The following is a 23,567-nucleotide window of genomic DNA, read 5'->3' on the forward strand; positions in this document are numbered from 1 at the left end:
TATATGCAACTATAACTGGTACATAAAGTCAGCCCCCTCTCCACCATCATCCCTCAAACCCACAGCACTGCGGGCTTTGCCGTACCTTTCTCCTTGATCAGGGTCTCCACCTCCTGCTTGACGCTGTCGTTCCAGTGAGTGATGTCCACGTGCAGGGAGTAGTCGCAGCAGGCTTTCTCGTCCGCCCACTCCCTCCAGCGATCGAAGGCTTCGATCAGGCTGCTGCCCGGGTCAGGGATCACATGGTCCACTGCAGGGGGGGGAAGCAGGCAGGAGTCACGCTCGGCTCCGCGCGCGGGCTGCAACTAGCGCCACCTGTCTGTGCCACTCACAACAGCACCCCTGTGGTTGAGCTGTAATACAACTGTAATCCCTCTTTCTCTCTCACACGCATCAGATTCACTGTGAATTAACCTCCCTCCTCCCAGAATGGTGTTGATACACAATCTAATTAACGGCTGTGTTACTGATAGCACAGAGATGTTGAGCTGTTGGATGCTCCTTGGCTGATCTCATTCCCACAGGTCTGGGCATACTGTATGCAGTACAGTGCGGAGGCGACTCAGACAGGGAGATGCTATCGTTCAAACCTCGAGGTGAGACGTAGGTCATGCAAAGAGCCTGTGGTCTTGAGAGACATCTTGGCTGGGCTGCCAGACTCAAGCCCCTCCTGGTTTTACTCCCCGCTTGGTGACCTACATGCTGGTCTGGAGTCAGTCTCCGCATTCAGCTCTCATTCAAGGGGAGTGGAGGCTCAGATGCTCACGCCAACTGTATGAATCACCATCCAGACAGGCAATTAAGGCCACCCCCAATCTCCACAGATAAAATGGTTTATGTGAATGGGAGCCAAGTCCGAGCGGAGCTGTCCTGTAATAAACCGACACGCCCTCGCGAGCGATGGCACACAACCCCGGTCCAGAGGAGCGAGGCGCGTCGGCTGGATTTCGTCAGTAAAAACCCGGACGCTTCGCCCACCTGAACGGATATACACACCACGATAGTGATAGGGGGTGGCGGTGTAGCAGTTAAGGAGCAGAACTCGTAACCAAGAGGTTTTCGGTTCGATTCTCCGCTGGGGCACTGCTGTTGCACCCTTAGGCAAGGTACTTAACCCACAGCTGCCACGGTAAACATCCAGCTGGATAAATGGATAACACTGTAAAAAACTGTAACTGATGTAAGTCACTCTGGATAAGAGTGTCTGCTAAATGCCAGTAATGTAAAAAGTAACGTAATGATAGTTATAGTCCCTCCACTGGGCCTCTAGAAAGGCCTGCACAGCCTGTGGTTCTTTACCAGTTAATCGCGATGAGACACCGTTACAGCTACCAGCTGTTCCCCGCGTCTGACTCGCCTGTGCGCTACTCTCTCTTCCACGGGACTTGTGTTTCACTCGGGGGCCTTTGTGTGGTCCTCTGGCTGACCGCCCGCACAGTCCAGTTTGGACCGCTCCGCTGTGACAGCCAAAGCTACAGCATCACGGCGCTGCCACCTCAGTATCTAGACTGTGTTTTGTCTAACCTCACATGACAGGATCTCGAGAGTGACTGTTTCCCAGGGTTAAATTTTCACCAGGATCGAATGTCCTCAACAGATGTGCTGTACCTGAGAGCTTCTGTTTGCACTACACTTGTGACAACTGCATGTGTTTTGTAGGCCCCTAGTGGCACAGGTTTTTACATTTACGGATTTACATGTCTTGCGTGACATCGGCTGGTTAAGAACCGTCGTTTCTGATAAAGGTTCAGGCGGCAGGAAGCTCTTTACCAATCATGGTGGTCCCTCCAGCCAAGGCGGCCTTGGAGCCCTGGGCAAAGTCATCCACTGTGGTGGTGCCCCGGTAGGGCATCTGGAAGTGGGTGTGGATGTCGATGCCCCCAGGAATCACCATCTTCCCATTGGCCTCGATGATCTTCACCCCGCCTGGGACGATCAGGTTGTCTCCAATTTGCCTTTCCAGACAGTATAGCTCAGTCAATCAAATGTTTTCCTCGAGACATTTTACTAGAGTGCAAAATATACACACTAAAAAGCTCTCTTCATTAATGGTGCCATAAATTTTCCTTCACTGTTTATTATCTTTTCTAGCAATCATGGGGAACTAGCAGACACAAAATGATTCACCACTTAGGCATCCGTGTGTGAGACATTTGAAACCGATTCACAATTTAGCAGTCAGATATATCAAGCTCAAGATACATAAATTTACAGTCTGTTGAACAACATCCCAAAGTGAATTAATTGATAAAAAACAATTCAAATAAACTTGTCTCATCACCATGCAATCATCAAGCTATTAGTCTACAGTGCTGCATTCAAACTGGTATGAGTATTGTTTCCTCACAGTCTATATTTTTCCTTGACAGTTTTTCTCCAATGACATAAATAACTAGAAATAACTGAATCTTTTGCCTAGTAAGAGGCAGCCACTGGCATTGAGAGCTGCAATTCAGCAGGGCCTCAGCCATGTGAAACGGTTGTTTTTCAGAGGGCGAATTACAGGCGGCAGCGAAGACAGACGTTGGGGAGCGGTGAAGCTCTGCCCCAGTTAATTGGTATGCTGCGTTAATGTCCGCGCGAGGCTGGCGAGCCAGGCCTCTGCACGCTCACACGACAAAGCAGAGGGTTGACTGTTCGAGTGGGAGAGAGAAGGAAAACAACGGCGAGTGACCTTCCAGGAACGGGCTGGAATGCACAGCGCCACCCGCCTTTCTGACAGTGTGCATGGGGGGGGGGGGGGGGGGGAGCAGGGGGGGGGGGGGGGGGGGGGGGGGGGGGGGGGCTGACCCAGGGTGCCAACAGCCCATATCAGACTTCTCTCTGAGCTCACGCTTGCGAACAGGACTTACTTGATGAGGCCATCTTCCATGTAGATATCGGCGTAAAACGACTGGTCGTCATTGACGATCCTGCCTCCTTTGATCAGAAGCCTGTCGCTCTGGAGGAAAAAAAAAAAAAAAAAAGACATGATGTTAAAAATAACAGGCGTACCTGATCAGCAGTTTTCATGTACAGTGATTTGCATTTCTATCGCCTGCAAATCCTGTCGACAGCAGGGGGTGAATACAAGATTTTATTCCTTTGTAAACGGCTCTCCTACAAGGGCTGGGGAGAAACAAGATTTCATTCCAATGTAAATGGCTCAAACCTACAAGCTACAGGGAGCTACGCGAAGGCGGAGCCCGCATGTGAGACCTACATGTTAGCCTACATTTTCCGGCTGGTTGGATATTTCTGCAGTGGTCAGACAGCTAAAGTCAGACGCACATTAATGCGGGGTGAGCAGCATTGGAGTTCGCGTCGGTCAGATGAGGAGACAGCCACTAGTGAAGCCTGTCTTTTTTGCAAGTCAGGCAGACACCGCCAGAGGCTGTTGGAGAAGCTGGAGATGCGTGCGCATCAGGCAGAAAATGTCTCAGAGCCCAAACAACGAGAGAGAGGGAGAGAGAGAAGGGCTTAGAATGGCGTTCTGACAAAGCGATAGCTTTTACATCCGAGACAGGGACGGAGGGGGGACAGGGATTGGAAGGATGATGAGGGTCATACTCCAGCCCTCTCCTTGTCCTGGTTTAGACTCAAATCCAAAACCCAACCCTGCAGAGACCCCACCATACAGATGACTAAGGGTGCCTTTAGCAGGAAACACCCAGCACATGTATGCAACCTATTATTGTTTCACACTCTGTAAAATGCTTAAGTTCAGTTCACGACCTCCATGGAAACCAAGCATTAAATACCGTCTCATCAGCAGCGGGCGTTTGATGTGATTTACTGCCGTGTTTGGCTGCCAAGACTCCGTCGATCTACGCCCCCCCCACCCCACCCCCACCCCCCCAAATGAAGCCATGCACATCCCTGTGATGCCTGGCCAAATAAATAAAACAAGTCCCGAAACCCTCCCAGACAGCACAAGTCTGATGCTGATTAGCCAAAGAAGCCACAGGGTGTTCCGAGCCGCCCTGATACGAGGACGGCAGCCTGTCGCCAAAGGGGTGGAGCCACTAAGCGCGCTGAAAGTACACACGTCAATACGCGAAACCTAAAGAGTGCTCCACCTAAAGCCATAGTGAAAACACAATGAAGATGCAGTCAAAGAAAATTGCTTTGTTAATAGGGAAGCATGTTAGTAATGCTTACGAATAGCTTCAGTGGATTCATTCATCTCACTAATCTTTTTGCTAGGGCAATTGTTCGCAGATCCCCTGTAGGTAATTACAGTGTGCTACCACTGGTTGGCAGGTGCATTTTCTCTCTGCATAGTCCTTGATTAAAGATCTGACACTGAACGAAGCTTTGGAGATGTCCCCCCTGCTGGCCCCTGTTAATTCAAGGCTGTTCTCTCATAAATGGGCTTTTCTGTTAGGACTCTAACAGGGAACCCTGCCAAAGGCTACAGTGCTACTGTAGGGCAGTCCCTTTCAGCCATTGAACTTCACAATCAATGTGCACTATCCAGCCATGCAGTGCTGGCTGTCGCCACGCTAATGCTGGAGAACATTCACTTCTCATTCAACCATTTTAATATCAAATTCAGCTTTCCTTCTAATCGGCTTGTGTATTTGCAGTAACAGCTATGACGTAGAATGCAGTATTGCGGCATGAATGTGGTGTAAAATGCATGTTTGTTCTCAGTATGTGTTGTTTCTGTACTGTGTGAATGACTCAGAGTTCATTAGTGACTGAATGGCTTTAAAATGGCAGACAGATCAAATCCCCCCCACCAACACACGTACACACACAAAACTTTGGAAAGTTTTCACCCCATGCGGTGTGGTTAAACTGAAACATATTGCTTTATTCCAACTTTAGCTAATGTAGGTTTACAATTACTCAGACAGTGGCATTGAGGAATAGCTTGCTAAATGAGTCAAGAGACTACAAAGTCTCTGGGGCTAAGACCAATGATATCTTGTCTGTGAGTCCATTATCCAATAATAAACATCTACTGGAATTCATTTGTGGTTGACAACCATTGAAAATACCATTATTATCATAAAAATGTGGTCTTAACACAGTAAACAACTGTATCTCCGACATTTAATTATAATGAAATTCAATAATTCATAAAAGTTCACCAGAGAAAAAAAAACAACTCCCGTATCATAAATGATAATGAATAATAATAATGCATGAATAATACCGATCATATTCTGAAAGAACAGCAAAAAATTGCTTATTTCATCTCCAATATATTTCTGACCGATCCCTATCAAATAAATATAACAGCAAATATGAAAAGCAATACTGCAATTGACTGGTCTGATTCGGCTGCAGTAAAACAAATCTCCTGACTGTGGCTGAACATTCCCATAACTCTTTGCGGTGGAAGGCCACAACAAAATCCAATGGTTGCCGTGGTATCTGCATCTGTCTGACCACAATCCAGGAGGTGTGGCTTGTTTCTCACACTGTGGCCTGTGATGGATGGCCTGCAATTGGGTTACAGTATAATGCGTCAAAGGCGGGCTATTTGTACAACTCCCACTACAATCATCCAGATGTGAAATGCCCTTCGGGGGGGGGGGGGGGGGGGTGTCCAGAAAAAGTAGCAGAGGTTTGAGAACGCAGAATCTACCGACTCAGGCAGCCAAGCGATTGTGGTCACTTTTGAAGTGCGTCGTATTTTAAGGCCTCTGTACCGCAGTTCATATCTTTCGGTGGAAAAAGAGATGGAAAAGCGCAGGAAGAATGAGGGATAAACCTCAGGAAGGCTCCACGCAGAGGCACTAGAATATCAGCGATTCAATCTGTTCACTGTTCCTCGGGCCTCTGCACTATAATCAAGGGTTATAATCTGCAGCATAAAGGGCGCGCTGCCGTGAAAACATGCAATTAAGCCCGAATATAAAACTCAATGTTATTTTTCTCCATTATTTCCAACATCAATTGTGGTGTCATATACAGCCATATCATATAATCGTAAATGTTTATCCTTTCCCGTAACACCAGAAGGTACGTTTCACTGAGCTGCAAGAACACTGTCCAGCTGTTTCAGCATACTGCACTTACACTAACGTCATTTTATCCAAGAGGTTGCGAAGGATGCAGCGCACATGTGAGTTTAAATCACAGCTAAGCCATGGTCAGTTTGCCTGACCGTGATAGTTATGTGCCCTGCCCTCTCTGGTTCATCATTGCAGACCATTTCCCAAGTCATATGAGCGCAGAGGAAGCCTAATGAACAACTGTTCTATTTTCACTGCTCTGGAATGACAGGGAGACAGCAGGGGTTGTGTCATGGGAGCATTAGCAAAAACAGGATTTTTTTCTTTTACTTTAAGCCTTTGTGTGCCGCATATTTTGATCTAATGTGCTTTAAACTATTTATGCTCAAAATAAAAACCGCTATGTAGACCACGATTTCATATCACTGGAATTTGATATAGCAAATATTGCAAAAATTCATGGAAGAAATGTTTTCCAAGCTGATTTAAAAAAAAAAAAGAGAACAGTACGTTCTGTATGCGTTGATTTTATTTGAAATGAAAGATCATAAAATATGTGATGACTAAAATGCGTAAATGAGTAAAACGGATAAACAGTCCCTTGGGAAGTGTAGTCCTATGCACTTCAAAAAGAATCATCTCTGGCTTCCAAATGCACTTATTAATAAGGAGTCTTCTTTCCATATTGCATAGTGGATGGCCTCTGTATTTTGTAATGCCTGATTACAAGCAAACAGGAACTAAACACCAAGGAGCAAAAAAGTCCAATTGTTTACCATAATTCACTCTGGTGAACAGGGACAGTCAAGCTCACTGCTTTGCCAAAAGAGCAAGACTTCTGGAGCATACGACCATGTTCAACTCTAGCTTTTCCATGTCGTGGAGCAGCAAGGGTCTACAGTCCAACACGCTACAGCAGTTTGCACACTGCACAGAGGTCTACGAGGAAGGCCCAAACTAGGACACGGATGTACAATGCTCCATTTTCGAGGCCCGTGGTGGAGCCTGAATGAGAACAGTGTTGTCATTTGTTGTTGCTAACACAGAAAGCACGACAGCCAAAAACGAGCAGCCAAGAGGATATTACTGAAGAGCCTGTTAAGTCTGAGGCCCCTATGCTCAAGCCCGGGCCAGGAGAGAGGGATGGAGGAGGAAAATCATTCAGCATGCGAAGCCAGCCCCTTGGCTTCAACCTTGTTGCCTAGCAACAAAAATATTTACTGTTCGTTCAAAAGCACATAAGGCTTTTTTTTTTTTTGGTGGAACGTTGAAAACAATGGAACTTATCAATCTAAATAAGTTGCCCGCCTCCACGTTTCAGAGGCCTTCACGTCAGCCACAACTGTTTGATAAGCAAAATATTAACTTTCCAAGAAAACTTTGTCTGGTTTCAGTCAGGACCCCGTGGGTCACGAACCGCTGCAGATCGCTAAAGTGCCTTCATATTTTGATATCTTTACCTTGGTCACCAAGGAGAATGAGTGGCACTGCCATGGTGGTTGCAGACAGGACTGCATTTTTTATTTGCAGTCTCCCGTGCCTTTCTCAAACCCGTCTCCCTAACAGCGTCTGTGGGGCTGACGGGGAAAAAAAAAAAAAACAGGGCTCTTTTTCAAGGCCCCGTCAGTCCAGCTCACGTACGGAGCATCCAGCTGGAGGTGATTATTGATGACATGTATGGCACTACACTGGGCTACTGTGAAGAGATGGAAAAACCAAACCACACCTAGAAATTTCTACTTACTTACATAAGGAAACAGCTGCACTGTGGTGTGTTCACTCTGAGTGAAATTCAAACAAATGATGTCTTATTTTAAATGTGTGCATATTTATTACAAATTATTTTTTTTTTTATATGCTTCAAGGTTCCCATGAAAATGAGCAGCGACAAATAAATCTACAAATAAATCCCTGGGAGTAAAATGCACTTCATATAATGCTACGATAAATTATACTTGCCTGCACTTCATATAATTGCCTGACTATGAACAACTTTAACCTATCGCTTACATTGCACTTTTTACATCAAAATGATATAAAAATGAATATGAATGAAAATGAAGAGAAATTACAGCCTGCCCCAATCATGTTCTAACTTTAGTTTTTCATGCCATTTGGTAACACCTTAAGGTTTAAATTAATTTTAAAAAAAAGTTTATTTTTTATTTTAGGTGGTAATGATGAATGTTACAATTAATTGTTCATAGGGGCACTGCAGATGTGTTTGCGCAGTACTCGTAGAAAATAGTCAATAAAACATGATCTTCCTAAATTGTTCAAAACCTTCCTCCCTTATGCCAAGCACTGTCGCTTCCAAACTGCATCAATCCCAATGAGCCGTGATGCCCTCGAGCATCCACTGCATAACACAAGCAGGTGTCTTCTTTAGCTGGCGAGAAAGCTCCATGACCAAGCAAACCCTCCAAAAATGCATTCAAACGTTTTAGAATTGCATTCTCCGCTTTACGCGTTTGACCGGCATGGTGGGGCGCCGTGTCAGGGGTCCCCCACAAATGCCACCCCCCACCCCCCACCCCCCCTCCACTCCACTGCCGTTTGTTAATTCAGTGCAGACAAAGGGCGGCTCTCCTGGGTCCTGAACAACACCCTGAACCGCAACGATAAATCCACAGCCAGTTAATTTCTTAAGCCATATCACCGACATGAAACTACCCTAAATTCAGTTCCTACGAGCACGCCGATTTCTCCTACATTGCGTGCTTGTAATGCAGAAATCAAAACGCCACATTCAACGGGCGGGCTGTCTTGTTTTAATCGCCGATGGGCGTGGGGAATTCGATTTTTTTCTGCAGTACTCTACACGCTGAGTTTCAGGCACACAGCCGGCCGCCTTTGCTGGGTGAAAATGCTTATATCTACAAGTGCACAAAATACTTGAATTCATGCATACATAGTGCTTAAAAATAATAACACCACAAGAAACGCCAACAGCAAAATTCAAGTTTAATGATTTCCAAATATTGTTTCAACACTGACACTATGAATTACTTGGGATATTAATGTGACTGATAGTATCTACCGACAGTCTTTCACGAAGGCCTGCTAAGCCTGATAATTAAACAAGAAAAAATATTTGTGCTTAAAATGTTACACCGGCACAACCGTTAGGCACTCGAGACGGACTGCAATTAAAGCACCACGATTTCTTTTTTGCCATGTGAGTGAAATAGTATGGTGACAAATATGCAAACAACTGCAACGCCCAGTTAATTGTGTCGAGTTTAAATTATACGCAACTAAACGGACACAACGCATAACAAGGCGTGCACATGAAGGGTATCATGTACCGTCGCCGCTCGAGTTTTACGGAATACGGCAAATTATCAACCACAACAAAGAAGATGCCAGTCACCTTTAAGAAAACGCCTTGTTCGGTCTCTAGTTGTCACAATGGGTCTACCACGCCACTGTACTCTGCACAATCCTGTAGCACCTACGAACTAGTTAATACATACACGATTGCGCTAAAAAGGTGCTGGCGTCAATCTAATAACGTTACCGTAACAATTAACGTTCGTTTTAAAAAGGACACTAGTAAACCACAAAGCCACATCATCGCTTCATTACACTTAGCTAGCTATTTCAATATCAGTTTCTCAATAACGGATAAAACAGTAAATTCATATTGACTTACAGTGATCTTTGGAATATTCTTTTTGCCTTGGTAAGACATATTTGCTCACAGTTGATGACTCAGAGGACGCAAATGCAATGCGTGGTATATATATTTTTTTCCGGATGGTTTGTTTCTGCTGCTAGTGTCTAGATGGGAAATTAGGGAATGGTCGTCTTCCTCCCCGTGCAATGTTAAGTCCCTCTTCGCAGTAAGCCAGCGCGTCTATCCTGAATAACAGCGATGATCCGCAGGGCTCCACCCTCACTTGTAGTTACAGCGTTTCTACTACAATGCACCTATGATGCCACAGGAGGGCGCTGCAACAGCAACTACAGACATAAGAGACAAAGCCCAATATCCGATTTCTTTCTTATTCAATAAGAGCAAAAATACGGGCCGTGTGCTATTGACCATCTATCATGTAATTATTTATCACATATCACGTCATATTTATATATTTTTTTTGCCTGCAAGACTGCATTAGTGAAAACAGCATTCGGCAATATGGGAGATACCCCCCATTTCGTATCCTCCTCGCATTGATCAGTGTTCAATTTCGTCATTTTGGCCATTTCAATCACATGCCGAACCTTGTTTCAAACAGTATCCCTCAAAAGGTACTATTTATAATATGAGGGAATTTATTCCAAGACAGGTGCGGCGATGGATAACATTATGAGTGGGGACCCACCCAAAGTTGTTCGCTAACGTGTAGTGACGTGAGAGTGGACTGAGTGGGACGGCTCTAATCCGCCCGCAGCTCGTTATAGTGCGCGAGCCCCCTTGCACTGCTCACTGCTGCTTTGCTCGCATTTTGCATGACTTGCACTTTGTCTAGCCGTTTCATCAAAATACGTGATATGCGGTGTGACATCTATGGCTTTGGGAAGAAGCAAGTGCAGGAGACACAGCCGTACTTTAAAATGCACAGTCCTAATGGATTTCCGCTGCAAATATCCTGCTGGTACATGAACTATTAGCAAGCGCCAGTATCACTGTGTAATTGGACTTCAACACAGTTGCAGGCCCGACGCTTGAAAATTTATAATGCATTCTCTGCATGAGTCCAATCTTTTGTAAAATTGCTAAAATAAACAGTTACAATTGACTCAAATCTGATACAACTAGCACTTCATTATTGTCTGACTGATCCCTTGTTGTTTATTAAACAGTTAAAACATGAAAAACAGCAGTATCCAAAGAAAAATCCTTGACTGCAAAGTCAAACTGAAAGAGCTGTAAAATATATGGAGTGTACAGTGACAAGGCTAACAGATACAAGTTATGTGTCCTTGTCCTTCATATTGTATGCTTTGCTACAACAGTTAAAAGAAAACAAAAAACCCCACACAATTATTTTCCATTGAGTGGTAAGATTTTAGTACACATGCAAGAGATCAAAATAAGTGCAGTCAAATCGTAAAACATTTTCTTTCCACAAGTTTCTGGATTTCATTTAGAATCGATTGTGGAAAAACACATTCCTAATATCCAAGTAATGATTTTACAAGACTTTTTTTTTGGTTTCCAATAAGTGTTATCATGAACAAAGAAGGGGGCATGTTTCTGGGGAACAGCTGTTGAGCCCCCAGCTCCTCTCAATCCTGCCATGTGTCTCTATTGTCTAAGGGCAACCCACTTAAAGCTCCAGTAATGAGGTAATTATAACATAGGTACAAGGAGGGCTGGTATGGGATCCATAGATTAACTAGGGCAGTGATGTCAGCATAGAGGGTGACCAATCAGCATGCCTGTCTCCGGATACAGGCTATATACATATAGATGCAGCTCCTGGTACAGGCTGCAATGATGTGCTTTAAAATATTGATTTATTCCAAACAGATGCAACCAAAGGATATCTTTATTGTTGCCTCGTGCACCAAGTGTACAAAAGCAAAAGTGCACGGAAAAGGGCAGCAACGACGACTCAACCAATTACTGCCATCTTTACCTTTCATGGAGAGAACTGGGCGTGGGGGAGACACAGATGGAACTTCACTTCAACATTTCCATCACTGGCGAATGTATCAACAATAGTTGGCAGGACGTTCCTTTTGCAAGCCATATCTATGCATTGCTAATGTAAGCATTTTTATGAGTTGCTCTCAGGGAAGGAGGGCAGATGTCCAATCCAACACCTTCCTTCCTGTGAAAAACAAAGGGATTAGTCGCAGCCCTTGGCCCCAGCAGACCCCGGTTTGGTGCATTTTTTCGAGGAGGCTGGAAAGAAAGGCCCTCCCAGCTGGGACAAGACAAAGGCAGAGCCCCCTCCGAGCACCCCCATCACTCCAACCCCGGGGCTTAATAGGAAGGGTCCTCTTTCCCCCCCCTCTGCTGCAGACAGGGAGGTTTCAGAGGAACTGACACATTAGCATCGCCCAACTACAGCGTGTTCACTACACAGGCCTGCATTTTACAGAGCACTCTGCAATTAATTAATTTTAAAGTCATAAAGTTGGGTTGTGGATCATATGAATGAAGATGGTGTTGACTGTTGACCTGTGTTTTTAAAAGAAGAGCAAGAAGACCCTGAATAATGCACATTTTGCTATCTACAACTTTATATTAAGCTACTTAAGGCCCAGATACAATGTTAGTGCAGCACAGTATTTGTTATTGACTTTAAGTGAAGAATTTAGGAAGGATCTTGAAATCAGTAACTACCAAAGTCATAATTCCAGATTATAAACAGAAACAACGCAGGCTTGCTTAAATTACTCTTGTTTCTCAAAGTTAAGGACAGAGCTGCACCGTGTGGTTACACTGAATCTGGCCGTTAAACCCTGCCTTCTGACCAAACCATCATCCAGCAGGAAGCGCGCTAAATCTTTGCTTCGGCGAATTAAAGTGTTAAGAAGACCTTGGTTTATGAAACGCACACAAAAGTAATGCAATTAAGTCCTATTTTCGAATGTATATGAATCTGTCAATGGCACAGCTGCCGTGCACATTGAGCAAAAATATTCAGTGGAGAATCCGGTCATGGTGTGCATGTCACTGAAGCCTCAGAGAAACAGTGATGCACTCAGCTGTAATTAGAAGAATTGGCAGTGTCTGCGATTGAGAATGCCACGTGTCCTTGCAGGAACACAAGACACAGTACAGTACAATAATAATCTCCACTTCTGGGAGGTCACATTCTCATCACATTCTTTCTAAAAGAAGCTTTAATCAGTGAAGGACAGCAAATCCAATGTTAAAGTGTTTGCTCAAAAAAAAAAAAAAAAAAAACCACAAGACACTGCAAGTTGTGTGGAGGGCATGATCACCAGCGTGATCGCGATTAGAAAGTTTCTTCTCATTTCAAATATAGTAAAGACTCTGCAAAGCCTCTGTGTTTCTGCCAAGTCAACAATCAATCCCACAAGTCAAAGCAGTCACTAAATTAGATCTCACAGACACAGTGATCTGGTTCTTTTGCATTATTAGTTTTGGTCGACTTTTATTGTGTAAGAATGCTCACACAAGCACAGCATGCTCGCACAATTACATGTTTTGCCATTATACTCCTAGCCACATGGTGGCGACATCTCAGGCACTGGAGATGCAAGGGAGGATTGACCAGAACAGCTGAATGCACCGATTCAGAAATTTCATGAGGATGGACACTTGCAGGCTCGGCTCTATGGGGGTGCTTTGGGGTGCACTGCACCCCCAGACAATCCTCAGTGCACCCCCAGTTGTCTCCTTATATCCCGATGTCTACATAGTATTTATGACTTTTTGTGCACCCCCGTGGATTGCAACTGTACCCCTCTGTATTTTCTCATGCTGCCGAGCCTGGACACTTGGGCATGTCAGATCTAGTAATTGCTGAGGATGCGAGGCTGAAATGTGACACAGTGGCACAAAATGACAGGGAAAACATGCAACAGTGATTAAGAGCCTCTGATATCCTCCGCTTGCTGGAGTGTGCACTGTCCATAGATACCTCTCCCTCCACAGCTTGGAGGAGAGACAGAGACTGAGAGATTCTGGGGCCACTGCCTGTGAATATTGTAATAATCTCCAACCCCATCTAATGCATTTTCTCATTTTTAGGCAAAGAGGCTTAAATATTGCAGGGCCAGACATGTTAAATCAGTGCTCTGTATTGCAGCGCTGTATTGCAAGGCCAGGATCAAGCCGACATAATTGTAATGTGTGGAAGTGATCTGTCTCTCTACCAAAACCTCCTTGCCCAAAGAGACAGCAAATAGGCAGTTCATAGGCAATATATACATATATATTGTTTTTGAAAAATGCAAGGCACATTTTAAGAGCAATATTTTAAAAAAAGAATCAATAAAAGAATTCATCATTTCATCTTGAATTTAACCTGTTGGACATAAACAGTGCATAAACAGTGCAGTGCTGTACAGTACCATTTTGCAGATATATCCAATGTTCCTGGAAAATATGAATAACGTAAATATGAGAACTTGCATTCTCAAAATATTTGCATTGTGGCCTCTTAATCTGTGAAGTTATTCAAACCTTGATTTAAATATACACTGGAACAAAAGTGGAGAAAATGAACTTCAGTGTGGTTAACATGGTTTAAGACTGGTATTCACATGGAAGAGAAAAAACATCTTTGAGTAGGCTGGCTCAATACCACAGTGTGTAACTGAAGCCTATAGTTTGCATGTTCAAGATTCACAATGTACCACAGCCCGCCACAACGTGAAAGCGAAATATAGCTCCACTTAGACATGCAAGGAAACTGACAGTGCACAGCAGAAAAAAATGCTAGATGAGCTTTACAGTTTGACGCCGTATCAACAGGGATACCTCACCTATATGTGGTGAAAACATTGAACAATTATGCTGTCATTGATTGGTTCTGACAAGTCGTTTGAAAGAGAATGCATAAAGGATATGAGTCCAGTTATGTCTCATATTATTGCAATACAAGACTACTCTCTGAATCGGAATGCATGTAGATAATGTCTTTAAGGCACACCCTCCGTGAAAACAGATCATTAAGTAAACCATATCACATGATGTAACAGCAGTGATACATGGCTGTTCAGGAGTGTAACTCTTTACAATGAACTCTTGTTTCTCAGTCCATCTCAGAATAACACTGACAAATCAGACACAAACTGTGTCAGACAGCACACATTTTTAAATTGCTGTGTTTGATGTGTCAAAGTGACTTTGAAACAAACAAATTAGTTATGTATATAATTATTTTAAAAAATACAAAATCCCAATCATTTGTGAACTGTATTTCTCAATGGATTTACCTTTTTAATAACTAAGCAAAAATCTTCAATAATCCCCATGTATTTTTTTTCTAAAGCCTTCCAAGGAACATTAATTCCAAAGCGAACACTCTTCAAGTAATTATGGGGTAACCAGTAATAAATTTGTTTAGTTTTGTTTTCCATATTGCCAGGCATCGAGGTTTAGGGAACGTGCCAAAGTAAAAACGCTTCATATTCCAGATGCATACTTCATACAGAAACAAGGCAATAATGATAGGATGACTCATCATAATCATCAGGATTACCACCATGAACTTCATTTTCATCATCATCATAATCATCATAAATATTTGTATTAGCAGACTAGCAACAACTTGCTCCCGATCTGTGATTAAAATAAAATTGCATAACATACATTAATCTGTTTAATATTTTGCCTTTCATATTTGTTGTAAAATATCTTTCATTTATTTACTTTTTAAGCATGCATAAGGGCACTGTTATTAAGTCAAGGACAAGAGCACTATACCATTTGGACAAAGCAAAACGCCGATGCCAGTTGACGCCCTGTGGCGGTGAGGCGAGAAGTGCGAGAAGTCTGCACGTGCACCGAGGAGGCGGGGCAGCAGCTGTCACTCATTGAGGGTGGAAGATTTACGTTTAATGTATTACTGATTAAAAAACCTTATTTGAATAATTCATTTGGAATGCAGGCCGTGGCGTGCACATCACATGAACAGGCCGGCACAGGTCACAATTCACAAAGTTACTTTTAACGCCCTTGTATTGTTTACCTCGGGGCGCTCCACGCCATCCCAACTTTTTTAAAACTTACGGTACGCCCAAAATTAGCTGTTTAAATTGACCCCCCACTGTGAAACGGGTTGACCGAAATTAAATTATTTGAACAGATAATATTTAACTACAATACCGATGCTCACAACTCGACACGTTCATACACCCAGTTGTTTTGTGTGGCAATTCATTGATTGCATTATCTGGCACGAACTACAGTATGCGTTCATTGTGTGTGTTTTTAAAGGAGATGGGATATTTAATCTACATCAAAGAAAAGCATGAAAACACAGAGGGGCTCTTACCTTCAAGTCGTCAAGGTTCTGAAGGACCTCTTTTCCTCCGGTAGTTTTTATTTCTATGCCGGAATCTCTCGGCTCGGGCTCTCCAGAGAGAGTCTCCGTACACGGGCTGGTTTTCTCACTGTCGGGACTCTTCACTTCTTGAGATGCTTCCCGTTTATTCTGTGTTTTAGCGGTCCGGGAACTTCGCTGCCCGACACTCAGGGCATCAAAATCTATGGTTTTGCTCTCGAAGGCTCCTTCCACATTGCAAAACATACCACCGTATTTTTGCCGGGGTACCTGGTCAGTCGTTCCCGGTCGGGCGAGATAAACCGGCAGGTCGTCCTCCTTGTCCCAGTTGCGTTTGCGTTCGGCCATTATCTTTAGCTCAAACAGGAGGAAAGACAGCAGAAGAAGTATTTAAATTGTTCCGAGCAAAGGGCTCTGCTGTAGCACGCTCGGCGGCAGCAGGAGTGGAAACTCAAAACCAGAGGTGGCAGTGCTGCCTTCGATCCCATGACAACAAAGTGATAGCATCGATGCATTGCAGTTTTTTTCTGTCTTCCAGGGGCTGGTTCACTATCCAAAGAGATTTCAAGGCAAAGTTTAAAGGTTAAACGTAATGTATAAGAAGACAAATTTATCTAACAAAAATATAGTAATTTTCTAAAACAAATGTTATATATTACAAATATATGTATAAAACAGATAAGAACAAAACTGCAGCACACTTTACAAAGTGTAACCGCAAAATTTCTTATATGCTGCTGTATAATTGCTTGTATGCTTGCTTATATACTACGCACGTGTGTGTCAAAATGCATTATGCTTATTGACACTTTATACATTTTATTATGATAATTTCCTTTATCATGTATCACATGCATTGGTGAATTAACAAGTGGGTGCAGGGACTGATATTAGGCCTAACTATTTCTTATGAATTAACATTTGCAATATATATATATATATATATATATATAGAAGAAGGAAATAAGTCAGTGGACCTATTGCTTATTTTACAGTAGTGCAACCAATAGTATTGCCTGATATAAATGCCTTTTCTGGTTCACAGTTGTAAAATGTGCAACACATAGCAATGGTTGGATTTCTCATGAATGGACCCTGACGCATTTAAAAACACACTCCCCCACGCACTCACAGCAATAAATGAATAAATAAATAAAAGTCTATCAAAAAGATATAGCAACCCCTTTCTTCACTTGGCTGACATGCACCCAGGGTATATGTGGGTGTGTGCTAAGGTAGCCCGTGTTGAGCTTGTGAAAGCCTTATAATCGCGTAACCACCAGAGTCTTAACAGCGTCGCATCAAACATCATTCAAGAGTATACTTTTTTAGAGCAGTGCCACGCCCTGGCTATAAGCAGCCGCTGTTCTTTCAGCACCACTGATGATGTCCAGACGTACACCTGGCACTTGAGGCACTTTTGGCGACAACCCCACACCAGACCCTGCCGTTAATTTTCACAACCGCGTATGAATGTAAGGACTGTGTCTTTAAGAGCGTCCAGACGCCTGCTCTGCTGCTCACTGGCACGGCGCTGATTACGCTGCAGGAAAAGACAGTGGTCGGTTCAGCACAAACACAAAATTCAGCGGGTACCAGTCTAAGAGAGAGTGCTGAAGCAGACAGTCAGACCCGACAGATGAGTCTGTTCCAAACCTCGTCATCCCATATGAGAAAATGGAAACACGTAACCCTTGGCCTGCGCAGCTAAACTAGTTTAATGCAACGTGTCCCTGCGCAGACGTTTTGGCGCTTGAGACATCGTGCGTAGCCTACTGTAACGGTTCAGTCTAGAGCGCTGGCCATGACTAAAACTTTCTACCACCTAATCGCTAATTACAAAATCAGATGCCAGTTATTGTGAGGGACCGAGAACGATGCCAAGTACTTTGCTTATCAGTTTGTGCGATATCACGCAACATTATTTCCGCGGTTTGCTCGTTCAAGCTTTTGAAGCCTGGTAGGACTGGTCGGCCAAGATGCATGATGAACGCATTTTCTAGTGTAATTAGTTCAGAATGTTTCCACCTGTACCACGTCAGATATTCCATCGCGTGTACGCTGTACCGTGCACTAGTGCGCGTTGCAGTTAACACATGGTCTAACACAGCTATACATTCGGTGGTCGTTTTCGCCACCAAGAAAACGGTTTGTGTGTGTGTGTGGCACCCCTCACGCAACAGAAGGTAATCAGCGGGTGGTGAAGCTGAAGCTGGCCTGGACCTGCCACAGTGAGAGGGGAGACTACGCTTCACTCCCGGGCAAATGTGCTGATGGGGTTGCAGACAGGTGCTAAAACAAAGGGGACAGGGGCAGAGGGGGAAGACCCTGCAGGGCCGCATTGACCCCAGCGCAGCTGAAACTCCACAGATGTTGAGCGCTCACTGGGCCACTGTGGGGTTACTTCACTGGGATGAGTATAATGCACAAGGCATGGCAGACATTTCCAAACGTATTAATGAGCAGTGCAACTTTGTAATGTGATATAAACATAATGTGATTTCCAGATATAAAACACCAGCTGCTGCATTAAGTGAAGATGGATGGTGTAGTGTATTTCATGGCTTAAGTTTTGAAGCGAAACAGTATTTGTCACGCAAAGACAATATGAGCACAAGGCAAGGTATATGCCACATATCACACACACATAATTATTCCATTATTATATCACTTCTCAGCCTGTCATACAGAGTGCAGAATTTCAGTCACTTTTTTCAATAATGTGCATGGGTGTACATTAATATACTTTAAATGTTCAGTGATGTCTAGATAGTGGAGCCTGCATGACTGTAATTATGGAAACTGTTATGACTACAATTCCTGTGAAATATCAACTGTCTCTAGTCTGGCTTGCCTTTCACTGTGCAGTGATAGGTCATAAAAGAGAAAATATTTGTACAGGTAACAGTACATCAAAATCCAGTCCATGTAAGATAAAATGCAGGATTTTCTCCCCTCTAAATACAGTGCTGACACAGTGAGACAAATGACCACATGACAATGTTGAAGCATTAGGCTGTTACTTGAACTTTACGGTGTGGTTACCTTGTCAGTTTCAGAAATCAATATGTAAATTTAATGTGCAAACCGGCAATGACGAAGAACGCAGAAAGGTAAGATACCCGCAGAGCTCACAATGAACGCTGTTTTTACAATTCCAAAACACAATCCAGCTGTTATTTAGCAATTGTGCCCCAAATTCTTCTTGACTTTTCCCAAATAAAGACTGGATTAAAAGTCCGGCTTTCTATTTTTAAAATCACATTCCATGAGAGCAAAAAAAAAAAAAAAAACCCTGCTACATCTCAATTACTTAGACTAAGAGGACATTCAGCCAGCAGTTATCACATGGACGTGATTAAGGGGAGTTTAGCTGAGAGAGGTGGAAAAGAGCATGTTCCCAGGGCTCTTTAAACTCACCAATGCTCGGCAGCAGTGTAATATATTGGTAATCAGCAGGGCTTGTAACCGAAAGGCTGCTGGTTCGATTCCCTTTGGGCAAGGTTCTTAACCCACAAATGCCTCAGTAAATAGTCAGCTGTGTAAATGGATAACGTGAAAACTGTAACCTACGTAAGTCACTCTGCATAAGAGTGTGTGCTAAAATGACAATAATACAATGTAATATGATGCTGTCAGGCCTCCGAGTTGCCTGTTTCTCAGATCCCTCGCTTGCATTCTGGAACGCCACGCCGCACGACACCAGTATGAGGTCACTGTGACAACCTGAGCCCAGTTTTGCACAATGCCACATCTTCAGACAGACCTGACAAAGAAGACACGGACCATTTAGAGCAGCTCGTAATGATCGCTCTTGATGAAGTTGTGTCATGACCAACAGGCATGTTGTTGAGATTAGATAAAAAAGGGAATTGTGCTCATCTCATATTTGGTTTTGGTTAAATGCAAAGAAATGCTCTGTAGTCGAGATGGTGTCTTTGGAAGCATTGTCTTTTTTTGGGAAGTTGAAAAAGCTCTCGGAATTTCTGAACTGAGTCATTCCTCAAAGGCAACGGGCCATGATAAGGTTTAACTCCATGCAGAGCAGGTGGGATCTCACGAAAGATCCCACCTGCTCTGCATGGAGTTAAACCTTATCACAACCTCTGCATTCTGACATAATTGCCTCTTGATCCTCATTGCCTCAGTAAGGATCTTAATAATTAATCATTATTTATATTCCACAGACAAACATTACTCTTGGCATAAACTTTTGCTTTATATGGCTATGTGGGAGCAGTACAGATCCGGTATGCTTTAATAGTTCTGTTGCTATGGGGACCAGGGTCAGTGGTAAACAAATTCAGACAAGGCAAGAGAAAAAACCACACATTCCTGCAAAGAAAAGAAAACATCCATTGACACAAATGTGTTTCCATCTCATCTTTATGGGCAAGCAGCCAAAATAGGTTTAATTGTTTTAATAACAAAAATACCAGTACATTTATATCTTAATTTTAAACTTGAAAGAATGTGTATGAAAAGTCAGAGTTTGACACTCTTTAGGGGTAAAATTGTAATATATAATGGCATCATGAACTTGTTAAACAATCTGAGGACATTTCCCCACAATGTGACTTTGAAGATAACTTTATCTTAAAGGCTGGTTTCTCTTAAAGAGGAGCACTCTACATACCTGAAAAATGTAAATAATCTCGTGAAGAGTTATAGCCAATATACTATCATTTTATTGTGTATTGGGAATAGCCATAAATGGATGTAAGGACTCAAAATGATTGATGTACAGTATATAGTTATGACTATAGCACTCAAGCCATGTCTTCTCCATAGTGTATAATTGATGGTTGAGGCTACTGTTATTTTCTTTTTATGACCAAAAGGCATTTGAGAGACTCCATGGGAGCTCTGTAAAAGTCTGTGTCTAGCATTAACAAAACACCCTGACAAGAGTATTCCATTACTTTGGAATAGGTTCCAAATTAAAGTGAGCATGAAGTAACAAACCAAACTCTCATTAGGATGGTAAGTTGTCAGATTTGTATATTTTAAGTAATGATCATGTAGGACAGCCATAATACCATTGTAATTACAATCCATTTATACAGTGAATGCAAAGAAAGTTTGAAATGTTTCTGTGCAAATTAGGTAGATGCCCAGGAACTCTAAAACATTTTTGAACCAAACAAATAGTTGATTTGGGTTTGTGTGAATCATTGCGTCTGGAAATAAGTATGATTACAAGAAGAAAAAACACTTCAGGGACTGTGCTATAAAATATAAAGGATGTCTTACAGTGATACAGTACATCTATTCTTATACACTTATAAATTTTTGACCACCATAAAATAGGCAGGCAAAAGAGAGGTAGTAGTAGAGGCTCTACACAGACTTTAGGAAGTTCTCCAAAAGACATAATTTATTTAAGATTTTTTACAGACTGACACCATATATGTTTATAGGAGTTTAAAGTGTTTGCCACTAAAGGAAGTACATTAATCTGAAGCAGAATTACCTAACACAGCTTTAGGCTTAAAATGGCAGTATAGTTTAATTTGATTTCCAGAAAAAAGTTGACTACCACAGACATTTCTGGGTGAAACCTGGAAAACAGTTCAACAGCTTTGAGGTTGTTGAAAGCAAAACATGACGTATTCAATCACCTCCTGTTTCCTGGCAGCCTCACTGGTTTCTTGCCTTTTTCAACTTAAAGCAGCATGCAACTGGGCAGACACTTGGAAGACAATGTACCAACTTTTTGCCAAAAATGGCTACCATTCTCATCTTGCCCAGGCCATCTATTATAGGGCTTAAACAACAGAATGACACATATATTGCCCAGTTTTCAGATATACTTACCACTGCTTCTAAGTCCCATTCTGTTATCTGTCTCCAGACAAAAATGCAAGTGTATGAATAATGCTTCCCAAGCATGTCTTTGATAAGTGGTTTAAACAAAACAAAACTTTTTTCCCCAACTATAGCCTTTGGACTGTGCATGATTCAATGAGTAACAGAAAATCTTTTGTCATAGATAGAGACTTGATAAATTGTTTGAAAAAAAAAATCAAAGCATGCTTGTGGGTCCATGATATTCTGTTCTGTGGTTTATGAGCCTCTTAGTCAGTGAATGGAAAGAGACTGTCTGACATCACATCATTAAATATGGATGTGCCCCACTGTGATGAGTGCTCCTAATAAGACCAAAGGGCCTGCCATTTCGTTTATGCTAAGTGCACCTTCTGAGGTCCCTAATACACTGCAGCAAGCGCAAGCATTTAAGGATGTCAAGGGTCAGTGTGCTAAGTGTAAATAGAATTATGTCAGCTTCAACACTGTACCACAGTATATCTGGTACAGTGACAGCAACATTTGTAGTACTAAGTCATCTATAATAAATGATAAAAATGACAGGGGACATCATGAGCACCACAAATTAGTCTTTAAGCAGAAGGCCACAGAATGAAATCTTTCACTTTCCTAAACTCTATGGAAAACCTAGCAAATGTGAACTTCTAGCAGACACTGAAAGGTAACACACAGGTGTGCACAAGTCCGCATCGCCCTTAGGCGCCCTACGCTCCCTCCACGCTTCACCTGGAAATTGGATAGAGCCGGATTGAGTGTGTTCACGATGAATGATCCGGTGATGCGCCACGGCGGAGGATGAGATGAATAAATAATGGGGTCCATTCACCGCGCGGCCTGTTCCACACCAGCTGCTTCCGCCCCGCGATGAGAAAGCCACCGTGCTGCTGCCGCGCTAATCCAGTTACAGCCCTGTAATGAAATGAAGGCCTTTTCTGCATCTTGGTGTTCTTATCTGGGCAGAAAAAGTGCCATGAATCGACTCTCCTCCCATCAACATGGGGTTTAGTAGCAGCAACCTCCAACCCCCTCCCCCCTGAATTGCAGCGTTTCCAGGACGCATTATGTAATGTCTCCGCTCTCATTTCCTGATCAGATCCATGCTGAGCAGCACTCCATTTTATTTTGAGTCAGATGCTACATTGGGCAAATTGCCTGCTGAAGCACATACAGCTGCAGGTTATGAGGTTGTGGTCGTGAAACCATGTTTAAACATTCAGGTCACGTGATGAAAGACCAACGATTTTGGCGTGAATGTAATGCCAAATCAAGCAGGTTCTGCTTTATCAGTAAGAGTTATTTTTAATGTGTTGAGCAATGAACCGAAACACAGTATGCTGTGACAGTCACTTTCCCTGCTAGCATTGTGTCCTTACTTGACCAGCAGGGCTGAGGTAATCGCTAGGTGAAGATGCTTTTTTTTTGGATGCTGCAGTGTCTGCATCTCTTCAACTGGTAGACCCATGAAGAATAGGACTCAGCCGGAGATCCATGTATCAAATACCTTGCGTTGTTGTTTTAGCAGTGTTTTAACAATGTTGGTGTTTTAGCATTGTTTTAACAACAACCTCAACTTCTACATTTAAAAAGGATTCAAAATGAGCTCATTTACAGTGAGATCATTTATAGTGAGCTTGCGTTCCCAAGACAAAACCCCTAAAACGGTGATGTTACAATATGATGTCATACTCTAAACACACAGATGGTTCGAATCATTTGCTATGCAAAAAGAAAGAGCATCAGAGGACAAATATGTAGCTATTGCTGCTTAAGGATGACACCATAAAAATCGTCTGAATAAATAAAAACTGTCTCTGACATTTCCTTGTCACATGTTCTATGCCCAAAACAAATA

The 23,567-nt window shown here is 42.9% G+C and overlaps 1 protein-coding gene across 4 annotated transcripts in view; it reads right to left on the reverse strand.

The window, feature by feature from the left end:
* The window catches only part of dpysl3 (dihydropyrimidinase like 3), a 31,991-nt gene extending 15,742 nt beyond the window's left edge, over positions 1 to 16,249 (reverse strand). For 2 of the 4 annotated variants that reach the window (XM_036523641.1, XM_036523640.1), the window contains exons 1-4: positions 15,878 to 16,249; positions 2,853 to 2,941; positions 1,771 to 1,955; positions 86 to 250 (exon numbers count right to left, since the gene is read on the reverse strand). In XM_036523641.1, the coding sequence (XP_036379534.1) occupies positions 86 to 250; positions 1,771 to 1,955; positions 2,853 to 2,941; positions 15,878 to 16,234 (796 nt within the window). In that variant the 5' untranslated portion in view covers positions 16,235 to 16,249. Of the gene's footprint in view, positions 1 to 85; positions 251 to 1,770; positions 1,956 to 2,852; positions 2,942 to 9,603; positions 9,858 to 15,877 lie in introns of those variants that run through there. The other 2 variants (XM_036523639.1, XM_036523638.1) reach the window with 1 other exon arrangement.
* Positions 16,250 to 23,567: the final 7,318 nt, after the last annotated feature.

This window comes from Megalops cyprinoides, chromosome 3 (assembly GCF_013368585.1).
Source record: "Megalops cyprinoides isolate fMegCyp1 chromosome 3, fMegCyp1.pri, whole genome shotgun sequence".
NCBI lineage: Eukaryota > Metazoa > Chordata > Actinopteri > Elopiformes > Megalopidae > Megalops > Megalops cyprinoides.